The sequence below is a fragment of the Erpetoichthys calabaricus genome, chromosome 8 (assembly GCF_900747795.2).
Source record: "Erpetoichthys calabaricus chromosome 8, fErpCal1.3, whole genome shotgun sequence".
NCBI classification, from domain to species: domain Eukaryota; kingdom Metazoa; phylum Chordata; class Cladistia; order Polypteriformes; family Polypteridae; genus Erpetoichthys; species Erpetoichthys calabaricus.
The window spans coordinates 1,778,823-1,801,275 of record NC_041401.2 but is presented as its reverse complement, the minus strand read 5'-3'; the positions used below and the strand labels follow the sequence as shown (position 1 = coordinate 1,801,275).

General features: G+C 45.8%; 1 protein-coding gene across 14 annotated transcripts in view; it reads left to right on the top strand.

The window, feature by feature from the left end:
- carf (calcium responsive transcription factor) overlaps window positions 1-22,453 on the top strand; it is a 126,017-nt gene that overhangs the window by 90,913 nt on the left and 12,651 nt on the right. For 3 of the 14 annotated variants that reach the window (XM_028806155.2, XM_051931157.1, XM_028806153.2), the window contains exons 4-9: window positions 16,940-17,143; window positions 18,460-18,556; window positions 18,639-18,723; window positions 19,480-19,561; window positions 19,654-19,843; window positions 19,928-20,048. The exons of 1 other annotated variant lie outside the window; for it this stretch is intronic. In XM_028806155.2, the coding sequence (XP_028661988.1) occupies window positions 16,940-17,143; window positions 18,460-18,556; window positions 18,639-18,723; window positions 19,480-19,561; window positions 19,654-19,843; window positions 19,928-20,048 (779 nt within the window). 10 more of the 14 variants (XM_051931161.1, XM_051931165.1, XM_028806152.2 and 7 more) reach the window with 9 other exon arrangements.

Below are 22,453 nucleotides of genomic sequence, written 5' to 3'. Positions count from 1 at the left end.
AAAGAAGACTTCTGACTTGGCAGTCCCTGTCCCAGTGAGGCGCTATACAGACTTATTTCCAGTGCCGCTCTGTCCTTTTTTCTCTAGTTCCTCTGTGTTCCAAAACCCGTCATTAATGAGGACCCCTGATTACTTGTAGGAGTGGACCACCTCTACATCCACTCCCTGCATGGAGTTTCTTTGGTGTAGTGAAAGTCAAAAAGCAGTCCCTTGGTTTTGCTGATGCTGAGTTGCAGACAATTCTCAAAGTTCTCCCCCTGACTCCTCTCTTATGTCTCATCCCCCTTATCAATAACCCCCCCCCCCCCCATAAGTGCAGAATCATCTGAGAATTTCTGTAAATGACCTGACCTGCTGTTATATTTTAAGTCTGACGCGTATAAAGTGAAGAGAGAAGCAGACAGTCCTGCTCCTTGTGATGCTCACGCAGTCCTTGAGCCTCACTAACTGCAGTCCACCAGACAGGACATCACTGTCTCACCCACCTGCAGATCTCTAAATTTAACCCTTAATTTATTTGAGTCAAAGGAGAAATTAAAACTTTACAGAAAGACCTTTTTCCAAATTGAATTGGACTTAAAGGGTTTACAAAATGGATGAAGTAAAATCACCAAAGCAGTGGTACGTGTTGTCCATTCGGCAGTGCACGCGTTAAGTTCAGGATCACACAGCGTGCGCATCGTTGACATTTGCACTGATAAAACCCAACAGCACGCATATAACAATTAAGCTTTAAAATGAAATCTGTATCGTCGTTGACCTTAGCAAGTCCACACCTTTTCAAGATGTCCGCTCTCACCGTCGCTCTAGCCATTTCCGGTTGTCGGTGGCCGGATACGGTGGCTCGCAGGCCCATATGACCGCGCTTTGTTTCTATGGTCGCTGCGCCACGCCGAGCCGAGAGAGAGAGAGAGAAGGCCGAACGAAGACGAGGTTGAGTAGACTCGTTTTGGTGCGCCGTCCTCGCCGGTGTGTGTGGCTCCTCCCGAGTTGCGTCTGAGGAGGCGGTGTGGGCGGCAGGGATGAGGGAGACGAGGTCACGCTGCTGCCGCCGCCGATGATTCTGCTGTTGCTGCTGTGTGTCCCTGCGGCGCCCGCGATGTGGCGAATACGGAACCTGGGCGTCGGCGGTAGCGAGGCTTGGACCTGGCAGTCTGAGGTGGCAAAGGCACGAGCGGCCGTGCCGGGGTACAGTACAGTGCAGTGTGGTGGCGAACGAAGACAACGGGGCGGGGGGCTAAGAAGAGCGGACAGACACGAGAGATAGGAGGGCTGTTAAAGAAGTGACACGGAGCGGCGGCGGGGCATTGCTAGTGATGGACGTGCACACGTGGAGCAGGCGAGGGGCTGCGTATGGGGGTTGTTAGGGGGTGCATATACCACCTTTCATAGTGAGCCTTAAAGCAAACTGCTAGGAGGCCCGAAGCAGACCGTGCAGATGTGAAGTGCGGCTGAACCGAATCATCGCAGACCGACTCGAGGGAACACCGGAGACGGGGAGAGGCTCAGCTCTTTTACTTTGGGTGCCCACTTGTCAAGACGGCTCCTCAGAAATGCCATCTGCATATCTTATTAGGCAGCATATTAACAGTTGTGCCCACCCCAAATTAAATTTCACTCTTTTCTCTTGAGGGCACCATAGTGGCACAGAGGTAGCGCTGCTCCCTCACAAGACCAAAGGCCAGGGTCCACATCCCGGGTTCTCTCCGCAGGCACCTTGCATGTTCTTCCTATGGGTTTTCACCAGGTGCTCCAGCCTCCTCCTAAAGTCCAAAGACATGCAGGTTTGGTGGGTTGGCGTTGATTTAATTGCTCCATGTGTTTGTGTTTGATCCTGCTTTGTGCCTGATGGGCCCCAGCCCAGGATATTGCAGGTTTGGATGATGTGTGCCTGACGGAGTTTTCTCTTGTTGACTGGGCTTCTCTCTGTCAGATATAGCGCCTTTCATATACAGTATCTCACAAAAGTGAGTACACCCCTCACATTTTTGTAAATATTATATCTTTTCATGGGACAGTACTGAAGATGTGACACTTTGATACAATGTAAAGTAGTCCGTGTACAGCTTGTATAACAGTGTCCATTTGCTGTCCCCTCAAAATAACTCCACACGCAGCCATTAATGTCTAAACCGCTGGACACAAAAGTGAGTCCACCCCTAAGTGAAAAATGTCCAAATTGTGCCAGATGAGCCATTTTCCCTCCCTGGTGTCATGTGACTCATTAGTGTTACAAGGTCTCAGGTGGGTTAAATTTGGTGTTATCGCACTCACACTCTCTCATACTGGTCACTGGACGTTCAACATGGCACCTCATGGCAAAGAACTCTCTGGGGATCTGAAAAAAAAGAATTGTTGCTCTCCATAAAGATGGCCTCGGCTACAAGAAGATTGGCAACACCCTGAAACTGAGCTGCAGCACACTGGCCAAGACCATCCAGCGGTTTAACAGGCCTCACCATGGTCAACCAAGGAAGTTGAGTGCCCGTGCTCAGCGTCATATCCAGAGGTTGTCTTTTGAAAATCGACATATGAGTGCTGCCAGTATTGCTGCAGAGGTTGAAGGGGTGGGGGGGCAAGCCTGGCAGTGCTCAGACCATACGCCCGCCGCACACTTCATCAAATTGGTCTGCATGGCTGTCATCCCAGAAGGAACCCTCTTCTAAAGATGATGCACAGATTGCTGAAGACAAGCAGACTAAGGACATGGATTACTGGAACCACGTCCTGTGGTCTGATGAGACCAAGGTAAACTTCTTTGGTTCAGATGGTGTCAAGCGTGTGTGGCGGAAAACCAGGTGAGGAATACAAAGACAAGTGCGTCTTGCCTACAGTCAAGCATGTTGGTGGGAGTGTCATGGTTTGGAGCTGCTGGCACTGGGGAGCTACAGTTCATTGAGGGAACCATGAATGCCAACACGTACTGTGACCTACTGAAGCAGAGCATGATCACCTCCCTTTGGAAACTGAACATGATAACGACCCCAAACGCACCTCCAAGATGACCACTGCCTTGCTAAAGAAACTGAGGGTGAAGGTGCTGGACTGGCCAAGCATGTCTCCAGACCTAAACCGTATTGATCATCTGTGGGGAAGGTGGAGGAGCGCAAGGTCTCTAACATCCACCAGCTCCGTGATGTCGTCATGGAGGACGATTCCAGTGTGAACTCCATGCCCAAGAGAGTTAAGGCAGTGCTGGAAAATAATGGTGGCCACACAAAATATTGACACTTTGGGGACAATTTGGACATTTTTCACTTAGGGGTGGACTCACTTTTGTTGCCAGCGGTTTAGACATTAATGACCGTGTGTTGAGTTATTTTGAGGGGACAGCAAATTTACACTGTGATACAAGCTGGACCTGGACCACATTGTATCAAAGTGTCATATCTTCAGTGCTGTCCCATGAAAAGATATCATAAAATATTTACAACAACGTGAGGGGTGGACTCACCTTAGGGAGATCCTGTATTTTTTAATGTTCCAAACACATGGCGACTCTGTTTAGTGCCAGCCACTCAGCTGATGATTCCAGGTTAATGGCCATCGGTCTCGGCACAATGTCCGCCTGTCTGGCTGATTTCTTCATTTTTTGTTAACATCGTTGTCACTCCTTTGTTATCAGTTGGATTTTTGTACCCCGTGTCACACGGGATTGTTTGTTAAGAAGCACTAAGCTTTTTTGGGTGCTTTTCTTAATCGGGCGTTTTCATGAATGATTTTCTCTCAATGGAAAGCCATCCTGTAAAGCTGAAGTTAGGACCCTAGTGGGGGGGCTTCCATTGCTTCAGGTTTTTTGTCCCCACCTTTCTGTAAACATGTCTTCACTTTTTCATTATGGGTTATTGAGTGCAGATTGAAGGGCCAAAAACGGCAGATGTATCCATCAAAGTGAAATTTACAAGAGACAAACACGAGGCAGCTTGATTACAGGAGGTCACTCGCTCGCTTGCTTGCTTCTTTCTCAAGTTCTCGTTGCGCATGGCTCATGGTGTCCAAGGCAGATAAGCTTGAAAGCGGCTAGTTTTAAAATCTTCGGTAGGATGTCGACACCTCGGGGCCCTGCACAACACGGAAAAAGGAAAAGAACATAAAACGGCTAATCTTCCAACGAGAATTGTAATTTTAAGATGTGAAAAGTTGGATTTTATACAGGCGCCATCCCTAAATCCTGTTTTCTCAATGTTTTAATAAACCTTGTAGAATCAGAATGTGAACCTAACCTGATAGCGAATTTGTGACTCCATGTCCAGGTTTCCATGTACATGGAGGTAAAATAAGCGCCCCAGTTTTCAAACCAGCTGACCACATCTCAGAAGACGCCTAATTGTTACGCCATGGCAGCGTTTGTACTCCTCCTTGTCTGCCGTCCTCTTGTTGTGTATCTGGGATATTCGTACCTGTGTGTGAATGGCTCCCTGTGCGTTTGTAATCTTTATACTTCTACCTGAATGCCCTCATTTTGTTTTTGCCTATCTTTCTAACGTATGTTCAAAGTGTAGTCGTCATGTTGCATTTGTCTTAAACTGATATTTTTAATTTAAGTCTGTAATTGTATTGTTTATCACTATAGTTGTTTTTTGATTATGCTCCTGATTTAATTAATTAATTAATTAATTGAATTTATATAGTGCCTTTCCGACCTACTCAAAGCACTTCACATAGACCACGGGTGACAAACTCCAGTCCTGGAAGGCCGCAGTGGCTGCAGGTTTTCATTCTAACCATCTTCTTCATTAGTGACCAGTTCTTGCTGAGCTTTCAAAGTAGCAACTTCCTTTTAATATCTGACATGCCTTATGGAGACAGTAGGATTTCAGCAGTGACATTAAGTTTATTGGATTAACAGAAAATATGCAATATGCATCATCACAAAATTAGACAGGTGCATAAATGTGGGCAGAGATATGACATCAATACTTATGTGAGCCTCTAGACGCTGTCCTCCTATAGCCATTGATTAGTGTCTGGATGGAGGTATTGTTGGCCATTCTTCATACAAAATCTCTCCAGTTCAGTTCAATTTGATGGACAGCCTGCTTCAAATCATCCCCTAGATTTTCGATGATATTCAAGTCAGGCGACTCTGACGGCCATTCCAGAACATTGTACTTCTCCCTCTGCATGAATGCCTTTGTAGATTTCCAGCTGTGTTTTGGGTCATTGTCTTGTTGGAATATCCAACCCCTGCGTAACTTCAACTTTGTGACTGATGCTTGAACATTATCCTGAAGAATTTGTTGATATTGGGTTGAATTGATCCGACCCTCGACTTTAACAAGGGCCCCCAGTCCCTGAATTAGCCACACACCCCCACAGCATGATGGAACCTCACCAAATGTGACAGTAGGTAGCAGGTGTTTTTCTTGGAATGCGTGTTCTTCTTCCGCCATGCAAAGCGCTTTTTGTTCTGACCAAATAACTCAACTTGTGTCTCATCAGTCCAAAGCACTTTGTTTCCAAATTAATCTGGCTTGTCTAAATGAGCTTTGGCATACAACAAGCGACTCTGTCTGTGGTGTGAGTACAGAAAGGGCTTCTCTCTCATCACCCTGCCATACAGATGTGCTGAATTGTAGAACGATGTACAGATACACCATCTGCAGTGAGATGTTCTTGCAGGTCTTTGGAGGTTATCTGTGGGTTGTCTGTCACCATTCTCACAATCCTGCTCTTGTGCCGCTCCTGTATTTTTCTTGGCCTGCCAGACCTGCTGGTTTAACAGCAACTGTGCCTGTGGCCTTCCATTTCCTGATTCCATTCCTTACAGTTACAGAAACTGACAGTTTAAACCTCTGAGATGGCTTTTTGTAGCCTTCCCCTAAACCAGAGACTCAACAATCTTTGTTTTCAGATCTTCGGAGAGTTGTTCTTAGGGTTTCCATGCTGTCACTCTTCAGAGGAGAGTCAAAGGGAAGGAAGCACAACTTGTAATTGACCACCTTAAATCCCTTTGTATCTCCTGATGGGACACACCTGTCTATGAAGTCAAGGCTTAATGAGCTCATCACACCAATCAGCATTGAGCAGTGACAGGCATTCAAATCAGCACAATGACAAGGGGACCCACATTTGTGCACAGCCAGTTTTTCACATTTGATTTAATTTTCATACAACTAAATACGGCGTCACTAAAAATCTTTGTTCGGAAAACACCGCAGTACTCCTAGGAAATGAAAGACATACCACTGATATCTTTAGTGTTGAAAGGAGAGTCAATTATTATGCAGGCTGAGAGGGGGTCACAGACTTTTTCATATGACTGTACTTGACTGACCTCCTATCACATAACACCTGTTGCTTTAGTCTATGATTAGTATGAGGGCCCTGTAGTGCTGGGAGGTATACCGCTTCATACCCGAAAGCCGTTTTTTATTTTTATGATATGGATTCTTCTTCTACAGCAACACTGGTATAAACAACATTCAGAACATGGCGCAGTGGGAAATTGTTTAAGAGGGGACCTTTTTCACTGCTACACCGCTAAGCACGCGTGCAACAGAGAACATGCATTAGTGGCGGTATTGAGCGGTGAAAATGGACAGAGAACATTCTGAAACTGAAGCCGTAGCAGACGATAAAGTTGAACTCGATGACACAGAAGTACTGTTGCTGGAAAAAAAAAAAAAAGGAGCCATGTCTGTTGTCTGGAGATACCTTGATGTGGACCAAACAACTATTTGCTGCAAATGCTTTCGAGCTAAAGTTGTCGCCAGAGGCCACCACTGTAGCCACAAACATGTTTTGGAGTGCCATGAATGTGTGGAAGTAAGACTGGCAGGTAAAACTGAAAAAGCTGGAGGACACTCGAGTCAGACGTGTTTGCTAGAGGTGCTGCCTATGAGATAACCAACGCCATTACAATCCATATAGCGAATGTGTCAGTGGGCAGAGATTGGTAACATGAACAGAAAGTGTAGTTGGTTTACAAAAAATATTGACTACCAGTAACGGCGCAAGCACTGCTGTAACGATGACGTGCAGTGAATACGTTTGACTCGAGTATTCCTAGTTTTCATCCTCTTTCTTTCTCTGTACGTTTATTATTCGTTTGCTCAGAGTTTGATGCGCTTGCCCCTTTCTGAGCAGCTCTTCTTCTCTCCACCCTAGCAGCCCACTTCTTCTCTTCTTTCGTTGGCATCTTTTCGTATTAAAACTGATTAAGTCCGTGTTTGTGTTGCAATTCCTTAGTACGTTTTCCTTTAATTTTTCACTTAAGTCTTCAAGAATGATTTGAGATATGAAGAGTTAGGGGAAGTGACAGCAAAGGTGAATGAGAACGCCACCCATACTCATGTGCCACACGCCGCCCTGCTGGCCACTGCTGAGAGTTGATTCTACAATAAAATTAAATAAAAATAAAAAGAGGAATAACCTTGGAGGTCAGTCATTACCCCGAAATCAGAGAGTAGACATCATGTAGTATACAGGTGCTGGTCATAAAATTAGAATATCATGACAAAGTTGATTTATTTCAGTAATTCCATTCAAAAAGTGAAACTTGTATATTAGATTCATTCATTACACACAGACTGATGTATTTCAAATGTTTATTTCTTTTAATGTTGAGGATTATAACTGACAACTAATGAAAGTCCCAAATTCAGTATCTCGGAAAATCAGAATATCAATTAAGACCAATGCAAAAAAAGGATTTTTAGAAATGTTGGCCAACTGAAAGGTATGAACATGAAAAGTATGAGCATGTACAGCACTCAATATTTAGTTGGGGCTCCTTTGGCCTGGATTACTGCAGCAATGCGGCGTGGCATGGAGTCGATCAGTCTGTGGCACTGCTCAGGTCTTAGGAGAGCCCATGTTGCTCTGATAGTGGCCTTCAGCTCTTCTGAATTGTTGGCTCTGGCGTATTGCATCTTCCACTTCACAATACCCCATAGATTTTCTATGGGGTTAAGGTCTGGCGAGTTTGCTGGCCAATCAAGAACAGGATAACATGGTCCTTAAACCAGGTACTGGTAGCTTTGGCACTGTGTGCAGGTGCCAGGTCCTGTTGGAAAATGAAATCTGCATCTCCATAAAGTTCGTCAGCAGCAGGAAGCATGAAGTGCTCTAAAACTTCCTGGTAGACGGCTGCGTTGACATTGGACCTCAGAAAACACAATGGACCAACACCAGCAGATGACATGGCACTCCAAACCATCACTGACTGTGGAAACTTTACACTGGACCTCACGCAACGTGGATTCTGTGCCTCTCCTCTCTTCCTCCAGACTCTGGGACCTTGATTTCCAAAGGAAATGCAAAATTTTACTTTCATCAGAGAACATAACTTTGGACCACTCAGCAGCAGTCCAAAGGCGAGACGCTTCTGACGCTGTCTCTTGTTCAAGAGTGGCTTGACACAAGGAATGCGACAGCTGAAACCCATGTCTTGCATACGTCTGTGTGTGGTGGTTCTTGAAGCACTGACTCCAGCTGCAGTCCACTCTTTGTGAATCTCCCCCACATTTTTGAATGGCTTTTGTTTCCCAATCCTCTCCAGGGTGCGGTTATCCCTATTGCTTGTCCACTTTTTTCTACCACATCTTGTCCTTCCCTTCGCCTCTCCATTAATGTGCTTGGACACAGAGCTCTGTGAACAGCCAGCCACTTTAGCAATGACCTTTTGTGTCTTGCCCTCCTTGTGCGAGGTGTCAATGGTCGTCTTTTGGACAACTGTCAAGTCAGCAGTCTTCCCCATGATTGTGTAGCCTACAGAACGAGACTGAGAGACCATTTAAAGGCTTTTGAGTTAATTAGCTGATGAGAGTGTGGCACCAGGTGTCTTCAATATTGAACCTTTTCACAATATTCTAATTTTCCGAGATACTGAATTTGGGACTTTCATTAGTTGTCAGTTATAATCATCAACATTAAAAGAAATAAACATTTGAAATACATCAGTCTGTGTGTAATGAATGAATCTAATATACAAGTTTCACTTTATTGAATGGAATTACTGAAATAAAATCAACTTTGTCATGATATTCTAATTTTATGACCAGCACCTGTATGTGGAGCACATTTCCGGTCAATAATTCCAAATGGTTTGCGAGTGACAGGGGATTTAAAATCCTCGACAGACAAACAGACAGCCACAGTAGCGTATTATATAGAAAGATTTATTCCTTTTCTAAGACATGTTCAGTGCAATACAACTCTGGATATTTAACTAAGTCTAAAAGCCTCTTTGGATGGTTAAAAGTATGTTGTTAAAATTATAGTTTAAGTTGTTTGCAAACATTGTTCAATAAAAAGTTTCTGTATTTGGAGTGCAGCTGTCATGCAGTGTCATTCCTTCTCCATTAGTGCCATCCCGACTATCACTTTATGGGCCATGCAAACCGTCTTTAATACTTGTGTGCCCATTAACATGTCCTTTTGTACAATTCTCATGACAGTGGAGCAGGTCATTCTTAGCCATTCTGCTGCAGTAATTGCAGTGGAAAATGTGGTTAACATCCACTCATGAATGGGAAAACCGTGAAAGCGAGATCATTTTGAAAAATACCGTGCTGTAGAATTTTGGTCAGACCGCCCAGCACTAGGGCCCCATTCCACTGTGGTTCGGATTAGGGCTGTAGGAGGGTTATCTGAGTCAAGGGGCATTTTGTGACTGGCAGTGTGGGCATTTTCCTGGTCTGTGTCATAGGTACTGCAAGCCGCAGCTAGACCCTTCTCAAAATGTAAGGTGTTTTTACTGAATTCAAATACAAAACCCGAGTCCAATTTGACCCAAAGATGGCATAAGGGTTAAATTGGTAATAGTTTATTTATATAGCGCCTTTGCCGTGCTCAGGGTACTTCACAGAGTCTTGTAACGAAATAGCAGGGGTATGTAACATTGGATAGAGATGTTTCCTGAATCGAACATTAAAACAGACAGATACAGGATATACAACACACTAAATAGAATAAATAAAAGACAACAAAGCAGAGTAAAATGAGAAATTCAATACTACAAGAAAAACCTGAACAAAGAATATAATTTATGATGTAACACACACACACACACACCAGTTATACTGAGCATCTGGGCGGAGAGGAAGACTGAAAGAGGAGGCCGAATGTCACACGAGTCTGAAGTTGTTTTTTAAAAGAATGAATGTGTGGAAGTAACCCCACCGAGGAAGGCAGGAATAGTTCAGTCAGTCGCTCTTTATTCAGTCACAGATGAGTACATGGATTCCACATTGCATGGCAGGAGAGCAAAGTTCCGCTTTTTCAGTGGCTTTTTGTGTTCTCCTTACTTACAGTGCATCCAGAAAGTATTCCCAGCGCTTCATCACTGTTTCCACATTTTGTTATGTTACAGCCTTATTCCAAAATGGATTCAATTCATTTTTTTCCTCAGAATTCTACACACAACACCCCATAATGACAACATGAAAAAAGTTTACTTGAGGTTTTTGCAAATTTATTAAAAATAACAAAACTGAGAAATCCCATGTCCATAAGTATTCACAGCCTTTGCTCAATACTTTCTCAATGCACCTTTGGCAGCAATTACAGCCTCAAGTCTTGTTGAATATGATGCCACAAGCTTGGCACACCTATCCTTGGCCAGTTTCGCCCATTCCTCTTTGCAGCACCTCTCAAGCTCCATCAGGTTGGATGGGAAGCGTCGGTGCACAGCCATTTTAAGATCTCTCCAGAGATGTTCAATCAGATGCAAGTCTGGGCTCTGGCTGGGCCACTCAAGGACATTCACAGAGTTGTCCTGAAGCCACTCCTTTGATATCTTGGCTGTGTGCTTAGGGTGGTTGTCCTGCTGAAAGATGAAACCGTCGCCCCAGTCTGAGGTCAAGAGCGCTCTGGAGCTGGTTTTCATCCAGGATGTCTCTGTACATTGCTGCAGTCATCTTTCCCTTTATCCTGACTAGTCTCCCAGTTCCCCACAGTATGATGCTGCCACCACCATGCTTCACTGTAGGGATGGTATTGGCCTGGTGATGAGCGGTGCCTGGATTCCTCCAAACATGACGCCTGGCATTCACACCAAAGAGTTCAATCTTTGTCTCATCAGACCAGAGAATTTTCTTTCTCATGGTCTGAGAGTCCTTCAGGTGCCTTTTGGCAAACTCCAGGCGGGCTGCCATGTGCCTTTTACTAAGGAACGGCTTCTGTCTGGCCACTCTACCATACAGGCCTGATTGGTGGATTGCTGCAGAGATGGTTGTCCTTTTGGAAGGTTCTCCTCTCTCCACAGAGGACCTCTGGAGCTCTGACAGAGTGACCATCGGGTTCTTGGTCACCTCCCTGACTAAGGCCCTTCTCCCCCGATCGCTCAGTTTAGATGGCCGGCCAGCTCTAGGAAGAGTCCTGGTGGTTTTGAACTTCTTCCACTTACGGATGATGGAGGCCACTGTGCTCATTGGGACCTTCAAAGCAGCAGAAATTTTCTGTAACCTTCCCCAGATTTGTGCCTTGAGACAATCCTGTCTCGGAGGTCTACAGACAATTCCTTTGACTTCATGCTTCGTTTGTGCTCTGACATGAACTGTCCACTGTGGGACCTTCTATAGACCGGTGTGTGCCTTTCCAAATCAGGTCCAGTCAACTGAATTTACCACAAGGTGGACTCCAATGAAGCTGCAGAAACATCTCAAGGATGATCAGGGGAAACAGGATGCACCTGAGCTCAATTTTGAGCTTCATGGTAAAGGCTGTGAATACTTATGGACATGTGCTTTCTCAATTTTTTTATTTTTAATAAATTTGCAAAAACCTCAAGTAAACTTTTTTCACGTTGTCATTATGGGATGTTGTGTGTAGAATTCTGAGGAAAAAAATGAATTTAATCCACTTTGGAATAAGGCTGTAACATAACAAAATGTGGAAAAAGTGATGAAGCGCTGGGAATACTTTCCGGATGCACTGTATAAAAAGCCTAATATCGTTTACCTGTGCATTTCATTCTGATTTGTGTACGTTGCAGAGGGGGCCGTAAAGAAGAACAATTCAGCTTTCCTGTGTCTAACAGATGCATTTTCTAAATAAAGAATAATATCAAAATAATATCAAAAAACATAATATCATTTACTTAAGCATTTTATTTTATTACACTAATGGGCCTTCAGGACCGACATTGCCCACCCCTGGTTTAGATGGCACCTCGAAGAGCCGTCTCTGGGAGGTCAGTTGGCTTCTGATTGATTGTTTTATCAGCTCAAGGTCAAGAAGAAGCTCATACTAAGAGTGTCTGGCAGCGGCCGTTTAAACCAAGGACTTGTGTTCCAGACAAAATGGACAATACAGTCTGTCCTGCACTGGGCAGCAGTCGAGCTAAAGGCCATCTGCAGGGTCTGGGCCTGCACTTTTATTTCAGCTTCTAAACGTTTTTACTTGTGCAGGTAAACTGGTTGTGCTGGTCAGGTACTTACTGGTAATATCGCCCCCTGCAGGATCAGTACTCGCAAGTCTCCCCACTCTCTAAGAATTTCTCTTGTGTTTCTTTATTCTAGTTGGTGATTTTGGAGGACTGGAGGCAGAGGACGGCCCAAAGGAATCGACGAGCCAGTGGACGTCCGTGATGACTCTGAGATGGGCCGCCAAGTGAGGGGCGCTGTATAATAGAGACGCTCGATCTGAGGCGTGAAGAAACATTGAAATGTACAGTTGTTTTAGACGGTGAGGCGAGGGCAGAGCTGGTGTTGGCACTACAAGACGGCATAACAGGTGGGTGTAAAGGGGGCTACGTAACCTTCCTCTTGAGTATGTTCTGTAAGGACCTTTCAGTCACAGACTTCATTGACATAATCTTATTAAGACAGTGCTCATGTAGTCTGATATCCCCAGCGACTCGGCGACTGGACCAGACAAAATCAAACAGGTTTGCCATTGTCTTAAGTCATAGGGGTGGGCTCGAAGAGGGCCCACCCCACAAATACAATGCATATGGTGCAGCATCAAGAAATAAGCAACATGGGAGCTGTGGACCTCACAAATAGTAGAGAGACCCGTCTGTCTGATGTCTTGTGTTTTACGTACCACAACAGAGTAGAACAAAGGAAGAAAAAGGGCCAGGATTGTGGCTTAACTTGCCGTACCCGTAAACCCTTCATACAGCAGCGGCTCCATCAGGTAACATGTTATTGGTTATCAGAATGTTGTGAGCTGGCGATACTTGAGAAATGTGAAGCCGCTGGAACGTCGTCACAGAGTCGTGTGTGAAAATAATCAGCCTTGACACACCGAAAAAGGTTTGGGGCAGCCGCCCGTATACTTAATCCCTGGCAGAAAGCGGGTAAATACACGTAAAGTTGTGAACAGGTCCGAGTCCAAAACAGAACTAAATACGAGTAGAGGTGGTTTTGCTTTTAAAATAGGTTGGCAGAAGTGACGTCATCTGACTCGGGCAGAATTTCCAGTATTTGATCTGCAGGAATATCAGAGGAAAGATTAATGCACCCCACCCCACCGCCCCCTGTCCTGGCCTGGCGTGGAATTACCTTGGATTGGCCCCTCAAGCTGTCTCCCTTGCGCATGTTTGTGACACGTGCCATGCAGTTTCTAGTCACGCAATCTGATGGCCTCAGGCGTCAGGTTTGGCATCCCCTCTGAGAAGTTGTGTGATGTGCCAATGTTCCACCGAGATCACTAATCAAAGGATTTAGAAAGTAGGCATCATTACTGGGGTCCTTGAGTGGCGTCTGCTTATATATCATCAAGAAATTGATGTCATGCAACACGAGTTTTGAGGGTTGTGACTTGGCAAGAGAGACCCACATCCATTGGCTTAACTAGAATTTGATTGGGCTCTAGTACAAGAAAATAAATTGGGGCCCCAATGTGGTGTAGGTGGTAGCACTTGAGCCGGTGTGTAAGGAACACTGGGGCTGCTTCAGGGGGCATTGGCCTGGCATCTGTTACCATGAGGGTCCATGACCATGACTTGAAAGATGCCCTGGACTGGTTCATCCATCTATCCATGATCCAACCCTCTATATCCTAGCAACAGGGTCACGGGGGTCTCCTGGAGCCAATCCCGGCCAACACTGGGCACAAGGCACAGGGTGCCAGCCCACCGCAGGGCACACTCACACCCACACAACAAGCACACACTAGGGACAATTTAGGATCGCCAATCCACCTAACCTGCATGTCTTTGGACTGTGGGAGGAAACCCACGTAGACATGGGGTGAACATGCAAACTCCATGCAGGGAGAACCCGGGAAGCAAACCCAGACGGGTCTCCTAACTGCATGGCAGCAGCGCTACCACAGCGCCACCGTGCCATGGACTGGTTCAATTGCAACTTAAACCTAGAAGTAGAATGGCGGTGAAGGTTCAGTGGTGGTAGGGTGGGCAGGTGGGTGAGCCACTCTACCAGACAAACAGTTGGGCCCCAGGTATCCATGATGATCCCTCCCTGATCTGTCTTTTAGATGGTAAAGCACTTTTCAACATCCCATGGGATCCACTCTTGCACTCTTCTTACATGTGTTACAGTTCATCGTCCTTTCTTTGTATTTTGAACATACTGGTGTTTTTGGTAGGTGTCTTGTCTACACCACTCATTGGATGGCCGGGTCCTTCAGGAAGCATCCAGTGGTGCGCTCCTCTCCCAGTCTACACACTCACACCTCACATTATTGTGCAAGAAGAAGAGACGTAGGTGATTTGAGAATCTCTGCTGCCTGTTCAGTAAGTGTGTCCAACACAGGCCCACATCCCACTGCTGACACCATTGAGGCAGCAGGGCGGGTTGATTGTTTTTCCAGTAGTTCTGAGACTAAGTTGTTCCTGTCGTGCAGGTTGATGGGACATGGAAGAGGATGATGGCGAGAATAAAGTCTATACGGATGTGATCCTGAGCGAACTTCTAGGAGCTGATTGCCAGGTGTGTCATTTGCTTCTTTTTCCTGCTTATTCTCTTATGTGAAGTTCTGCTGTCCCCTGGAGGGACACACTGTGCAAGTGGGCTTCCAGCAGTCCAGTCACTTCGAGCGCTCATTGGTTCACCATGCTGGCTTATTCCATCCAAGGGACCAATTATTCTGTTGCACTATTTTGAATAATGTGGAGGTATCCCTGTTTCTAAAGGAGCTTTAGCTCTGTTCTGCCATCTCACTGCCAAGCCATTCCCCTTATTGGTCAGATCTTCATGGTTAGTCAGGGCTTCTAATGCCAAGTCTGGTGCTGTTTAATCTGACCAGACTCTGCTGCTGACAACGCTTCTGCTTTTCTAAAATTGAAAGTAGACTTAACTCAGAATAACATGAAACTTGTGTGGCATGGAGTGGGCATCACTACTGAACTTGGGTGATCCAGGACTTGAGTACTGGAATGGAATGTGGACAAAGCCAGCACCCTCCTACCAGTTCCTTTACTTACTTCATTCTTCCATTGGCCAGCCACCCCTCGCCATCTCTGCCACATTAACAACTCCTATTACCTCAACTGGTATGGCCAGTAATGAGACCACCTCTGACCATCAGAATGAGCCATCCATAACTGGTGATCAGCTGAGAAAGCTAAGTATGGGAGAACCATGGTGTGGGAAGGAGTTGGTTGTTAAGTCCGTAAGACCCGTGCTGACCAATTTTGTGGTATCCCCTGCCTCCTGGGTATTCTGTCACTGAGGATAATGTGTTCTGATTTCTCCAAAGCCATCTCAGTTAAGGGGTAAGCACAGGGATATGTAGGTGAACAAGCCTGTTTTGCTCTGAATAATGGACTATCTGGCCGTCAGACCATACATAGTCTGTCAGGCTCAGGGATTGTGTGAGCAGCAATGGAGCACCACAAGGACTACTCTAATGGGATGTATTGGGACAGAGAAGAGGACACAATGTGGGTACTGTCATCCTTTATATGTTCTGTGATAGCCAGTGTTGTGTGCTGGGCCGGCCACATCCCTAAAAGAGAAGCCCACTGAAGCGACAAGTTGATTACAAAGGCAGGTTCTCTGGGCCCACTGGAGGAAGTGATGGAACAGTGAATGGTGACAGATCAGAGTGCCATGATACATGAACAGTGCTGCACATCCTCCGCCTGACACACACCACCTTTGAGGACTTGTAACCAGCAGATGAGTTTCAAGGAAGACCATTGGAGCTCCTTCATGTCTATGGCAATGCGCCTTTATGGTGCCCCACGCTGAGTGCTCTCTTGTCTTTAGCCAAGTCAGTAGTTGTTCTTCCTTTTTGTAATTCTCATGAGTTTGAGCTGGGAGGAGATTGTTGTTTGTTTTAATATTTCTATATTTCTTGAGCTTTTATAAAAGGCTACATTTTCCCTTGGGACAAATAAAGTACTATATATCTATTATATACTGCCTTACATATCTATCTATCTATCTGTCTATCTATCTATCTATCTATCAATCATATAGTGCCTTTCACATCTATCTATCTATCTATCTATCTATCTATCTATCTATCTATCTATCTATCTATCTATCTATCTATCATATAGTGCCTTTCACATCTATCTATCTATCTATCTATCATATAGTGCCTTTCACATCTATCTATCTGTCAATTATTTAGTGCCTTTCATATCTATTATGTTGTTCCTTTCATATCTATTATAGTGCTTTTCATATCCATCTATTAATTATATAGTGCATTTCATATCTATGTATCTATCTCTATCTATCTATCATATAGTGCCTTTCACATCTATCTATCTATCATATAGTGCCTTTCACATCTATCTATCTATCTATCTATCTATCTATCTATCTATCTATCTATCTATCAATTATTAAGTGCCTTTCATATCTATTATGTTGTTCCTTTCATATCTGTTATAGTGCTTTTCATATCCATCTATTAATTATATAGTGCCTTTCATATCTATCTATCTATCTATCTATCTATCTATCTATCTATCTATCTATCTATCTATCAGTCAATTATTTAGTGCCTTTCATATCTATCTATCAATCTATCTGCTAATCATCTTACTTATCTGTCTATCTGACTTTTGCAGCTGCCCAGTGTCTTGCCCAGTGTCTTGCCCAGTGAGCCAGCCCAGGAGCGCCCAAATCCCATTGCCTTGCTGCCCATCACTGTCCAGATCAGCAGCAGTCCTTGCGTTTCTCAGACTTCTGTCGAGCAAACATTTCCAAGCCAGCAGAGTGCCGAGTTTCACATCTTTGACCAGAATGGACAGCCCATCAAGTGTGAGCGAATGGTAAGTAGAAGACTCTCATGCCAGTGCTTGGCTTGCTTGGCTTGCTGTGCTGTGCTGGTTGAGGTTGAAAGTCTCATAAGAAATTTGACAAACGAGAGGAGACCATTTAGTCCATCAGGCTTGTTGTTTAGCTGATGACTGAGCTGTCTACGTATCTCATCCAGATCCTTCTTAAAGGTCCTCAAGGTCTCTGCTACAACTCCACGTCTCAGTCGTTTATTCAGATTCCCACAACTGTTTGACTGAAGGACTGTTTTTTGTCTTTAGTCCCAAGTGCCCTTCCCTTTCATTTCCACCAGTGTCCTTGAGTGCATGATTTACCATTAAGCTGGCAGCATTCCTCTGGCTCCCCTTTATCAATGCCTCTGAGGATTTTGAAGACCTGGATGAGGTCCCCCTGCAGTCTCCTCTGCTCAGAGTCTGTCACAGTAGTTTGTGTCCTCAAGCTCTGAGATGCCCTTGGTTGCTCTCCTCTGCATGGCTTCAGGTGCTGCTGTGTCTCTCTTGTGGTGACCAGGACTCAAGATGTGGTCTCGTTAGTGTGTTATGTAGTCTGAGCCTAATGTCCCTTAATTTCTATTGAACATTTTTTATGATGTAACCTAACATTTTATGTACAGTACCTTCTTGCTCGTTTCTGCACACTGCTTAGATGATGAAAGTGTTGTGTCAACGTAGATCCCTAAATCCTTTTTCACAGATTGCTTCTCGTAACTCAGTGTTCCCCATCTTGTATTTATAACTTTTGTTCCTTTTGCCCACTTGTAGCACTTTGCACTTTTCTACATTTAACTCCATTTTCCGACTGTTCGCCCAGTGCTGAAGCTCGTCCAGGTCTGCCATTCCTCCAGTGTTAGTGTCATCTGTGAATTTCACAAGTTTTCTAGAATCAGTGACATTAATGTACATCAGACAAAGAGAGACCCCTGAGGGACTCCACTGATGACCTGCTCTTTCCTGTAGTCTTTGTCTCCTGCATGTTGTCCACCTTGAGACCCACGTTTGTAGGCCACCTCTGATGCTTGCAGCTTCTAGTTTTAGAATAAATCTTCAGTGTGGGACCTCTGAGTCAAAGGCGGAGTGGTGGCTCTGAGGTTAGGGATCTGCACTGGCAATCAGAAGGTTGCCAGTTCGAATCCCGTAAATGCCAATAGGGACTCTGCTCTGTTGGGCCGTTGAGCAAGGAAAGGCCCTTAACCTGCAATTGCTGAGCGCTTTGAGTAGTGAGAAAAGCGCTACATGAATGCAAAGAATTATTATTATTATTATTATTAAGGCTTTTTGAAAGTCCCAAGTCTCACTTTCTATGCCCACAGATGATTGTTGCCGGCCAGTCTGAGAATGGCCAGGTTCTACATGTCATCCCGTCTCCCCAGGTGTTGGTACCGCCAGGACAGGAGCAGGACTCAAGAGGTGAGACTCGGGTTCCTTTTCGTCGCAGCACTTCCCACTTGCAGACGTGTCTCACAGAACTTGTCACCTTTCTGCTCCCCAGGTTGCCCTGAAGAGAAGCTGTCCCATGCTGAAGATGTGGCATCTAATTTGTCCTTGACCACCCTCATCAAAAATGAAGTGCTCAGGTGGGTCCTGCCCAGTTGTGTGAAATGGTCAGGGCTGAGGCCCTGAATTCCCAGTGGTTCAGACACACAATTCCAGCTTATCTCCAGAGTTCCTTTTCCAGCTCAGCCATGGCTCATTCTGAGTCCTCTCACATTTTGGTCACTTGTCTTCTTCTGCAATCCTAGCTACTCCTGGCACGACCCCACTTAGCACCCCAGTTCACCCACCACCATAGCACCTCCCAGTTCAGATTGTTCCCAATGTTCACACCACACTCCCATCAAGTCCCCAGTCACATTTCAGAGACCCCTCATGGCTCAGCTCCTGACCCCCAGTGTCTCTCCCAGTTAAGCTCACAATATTTCAGTAGTGTCATCCTGGTTTAATCCCAGAATTCCAGTGTTGCTACCTGTTGAACCCTTTACAGCTGGTTTGCTGTCTCCCAGATATTTGATTCCGTCTCTCCACCCAGTTATGCTCCCACAGGCCCCAGTCTCCTATTCCATTGTGCCTCCCGGTCTTCCAGTTTGTGTCTGCAGTGAACTCCATGAGGCCCTGAGTGACCCTGGCGTCCTCCATAATGTCTTCTCGTTCTACTTGTTAACCCGCTGTGTGCCCCCATTCTCTTCCCCAGTTAGGCTCGCAGTATTCCCTGTCTGCCTTCCAGTCTCGCTGCCCCCTAGTGTCTGCCCATGTAACGCACGCTTTTTCTTTCTCTCAAGATGACTCACTGACTCTTTGTGTCCCCCCCCCCCCCCCATGTTTTGACCACACAGTGCTGACAGCTGCTTCCTGGCACCTCCACAGCCCCTGCCCCCCAGTGCCCCCGCCTGGGCCCGAAGACTGCGTAGCTGTGAGGTTGGTGCTTGTCATTTGCTGCCTGCTTCTTGTCGATGCATTCGGGGTCTGCGCCCGACTAACCATTTCTACATCTTTCATCTCATTATCAGAAAATCGGGGATTCGTATCGCGGGTACTGCGTGAACGATTCCGAGCTGGAGAGCGTGCTGGCACTACACAAGCAATTGACGCAGAGCGTGTGGGGCACGAGGCAGTCGCCAAGTCCTGCCAAGCCCGCCACCCGGCTCATGTGGAAGTCCCAGTATGTACCGTACGATGGGATACCATTTGTAAATGCAGGTAAGAGAGCGTGATGGGCCAGGCGGGTGGCACTTGGCCGATTTAGGCTAAAATAAGCTTGTTGTGCTTTGTTAACGTGAGCAGGCAGCAGGGCAATTGTGATGGAGTGCCAGTTTGGACCGAGGCGCAAAGGAGTTCAGAGCAGAAAAGGAGGAGAGACTGACTTCAGCTTCAACCAGAAGTATAAGGCCACCTGTCCAGCCAGGTACTCGAGTCCTCTTGACTTTTACTCCTCTCGTCTGGAGTGCCAGGATGCTGTCCTTTACTCACCTGACCAGGTATGGAAGATCAAGTACCCTCCTGTCCAAAGGGATTTGAATGGTGAGGCCAATTCATTTGTAGACATTTGGGTTTGAGACCTCAAGATGAGCACGAGACCAGAGTTATGGTGTGGACATCTGGGTGTGTTCAATAAGGCAGAAGACAGCAGCCTGTGGAGCCGACCCTCCATTTTATTTTAGGCATGCAAAAGTAGAGGAACAGAATGTCCTACAGTAAGTTCACGTAAATAAGACGTCAGATTTGGTTGCAATTGCTTGAAGCCTGCGACTCCTCAGCATCACCACAGGGTTGGTTTCTTCTTTTGTTCTGCTTGTCCAAGCTGTGACCGCTCAGCCTCTCTCAGTTGTTGTTTGTTCCCCTTCATATTCATTTGGGTTAAGTTCTGGCGATTGACTTGGCCAGTCCTTTATTGAGCTGCAAGTGTTGTTGGGATCCTTGTCTCGCTGCATGATGAAGTTCAAACTGATGAGTTGGGATGCGTTTCCCTGTAAATTGGCAGACAGAATATTTCTGTAGATGTCTGATGTCATTCTTCTGCTGCCATCATGAGTTTTGTTAGAACATCAGAACGATTTAGACGAGAACAGGCCATCTGAACCCAGCAACGCTCGCCAGTCCCATCCACTTAACTCCTCCAGATGACATCAGGTCGAGTTGTGAAGGTCCTTAAAGTCTTACTGTCTACCACACTACATGGTCACTTGTTCCACCTGTCTGTGGTCCTCAGTGTGAAGATGTTTGTGAAATTTACCCTGAACATCAGATTGGTGAGCCTGCTCTTGAAGCAGCCATCCTAGCCCAACGCATGATTCTGACAGACGAGCTTGTATGTTTTAGGCCATAAGCAGATCCTGTCTCCCTCCTCACTTTGGACTTTACATCATTTTGGCAGACGTTCATCTTGGTCTCCTCAGTCCATAAAACTTGTGGCTCATCCAATCTGGCTCTCTGATTCTTACTACTCTTGTGACGTAGCCTCTATAGTTCTGCTCTTGAAGTCTTTGGCGCCTTCACTGCTGCCCCGTCACTGTCCCCTGTTTTTGGGCTTTTCTTCACAGCTCTCTCCATGTTTCTGTCTTCAGCTGCTGCTGTTTCCCTCGGCCGACCCGTCTGATGACAGTTGTTCAGGACTCCAGTGGCTTCTTCCTTTTTCAGAACATTCCAGATTGTTGGTCCATTGGCTTGTGCAGTTCCTCGGACTGATTCTCCGTCGTTTCTCAGCCTTTTGCCCATAGACAGCTCTGTGGTCCTCATGTTGGTTTGTCCCTTTTAACAACACATGAGCTCGTCGCCAGTCAAAGAATTGAGAAGTCGCAGTCAGAGGGTTTAAACAGGACACCCCTGGTCCTAGACTAAGACACTGTGGACAGGGGTCTGCTACAAAAGGTGACATCTTCTGGATTGTTGAAGACGTCGAGATGTTTATCGGCTCGCTGAAGCTCTGAACCCTCGTCTTGTGTTCATCTTTTGATCTCAAACTCAAAGTGACAACAAAAACAAATGAATTGGCCTTGCTGTTCCAATACTTTCAGGGGTCTGTAACTTCCATACTCAGTGGTCCAGGTAGCATGGGGCTTCTTCCTTACCTGTCCATGCTCTTGTTGTTATGGGATGCCTGTTTTGATCATTTCTTGCGCCTCTTATTGGGTGAAATTATGCCAGTAGAAGCCCCTTGTTGGTCAAACAGCCCCGTTTTCTTGATTCACACGTCCAAGCTTAGTTTGCGTTGTGTAATTTCACTTTGAACCATTGTGTATATCCCAGGTGCCACCACTTCATATCCTGTCGCTAGGGATGCTGTTGTGGTTGGTGGGTGGGGCTTCGGAGGTCGCCACCCTCTCACTAATTCATGTTCAATTAGAAGGTTACCCATGGTGCACCTCTCTATCTGAGTACACGGAGAAACCTTCCATGTCTTTTGTGCTCAACATTTGATTCCTCTTTTGGTGCTTCTTTTGTCATATCGGACCCCCTTTTTACTTTTTATTAGGTAAACTTTACCAAAATGCCTCACATGCCCCCCCTGTACACGTGGCACTCTGTGGTCGGGTCCCGCACTTCAGCCTTTCCTCCTCCATTCCCTTCTTGCTTGATAACCTCCGGCAGTCTGACAAAGTGAAAGAGCCACACAGTTCATGAGTTGTGGATTGTGGGTAATGCCGCATGTCCGAGTTAATGAACAAAGGAAGAGAGAAAACAACGGCAAACGTCAAGACATTCAGTTTCATTGCATGGGCCGCCTCAACGTGCAGCCGGTGAACGTCACTGCTGTTGGGAACACGTCAAAGTAAAACGTGATGCGGTGGTGGCACCTCATTGTCTGCCTAT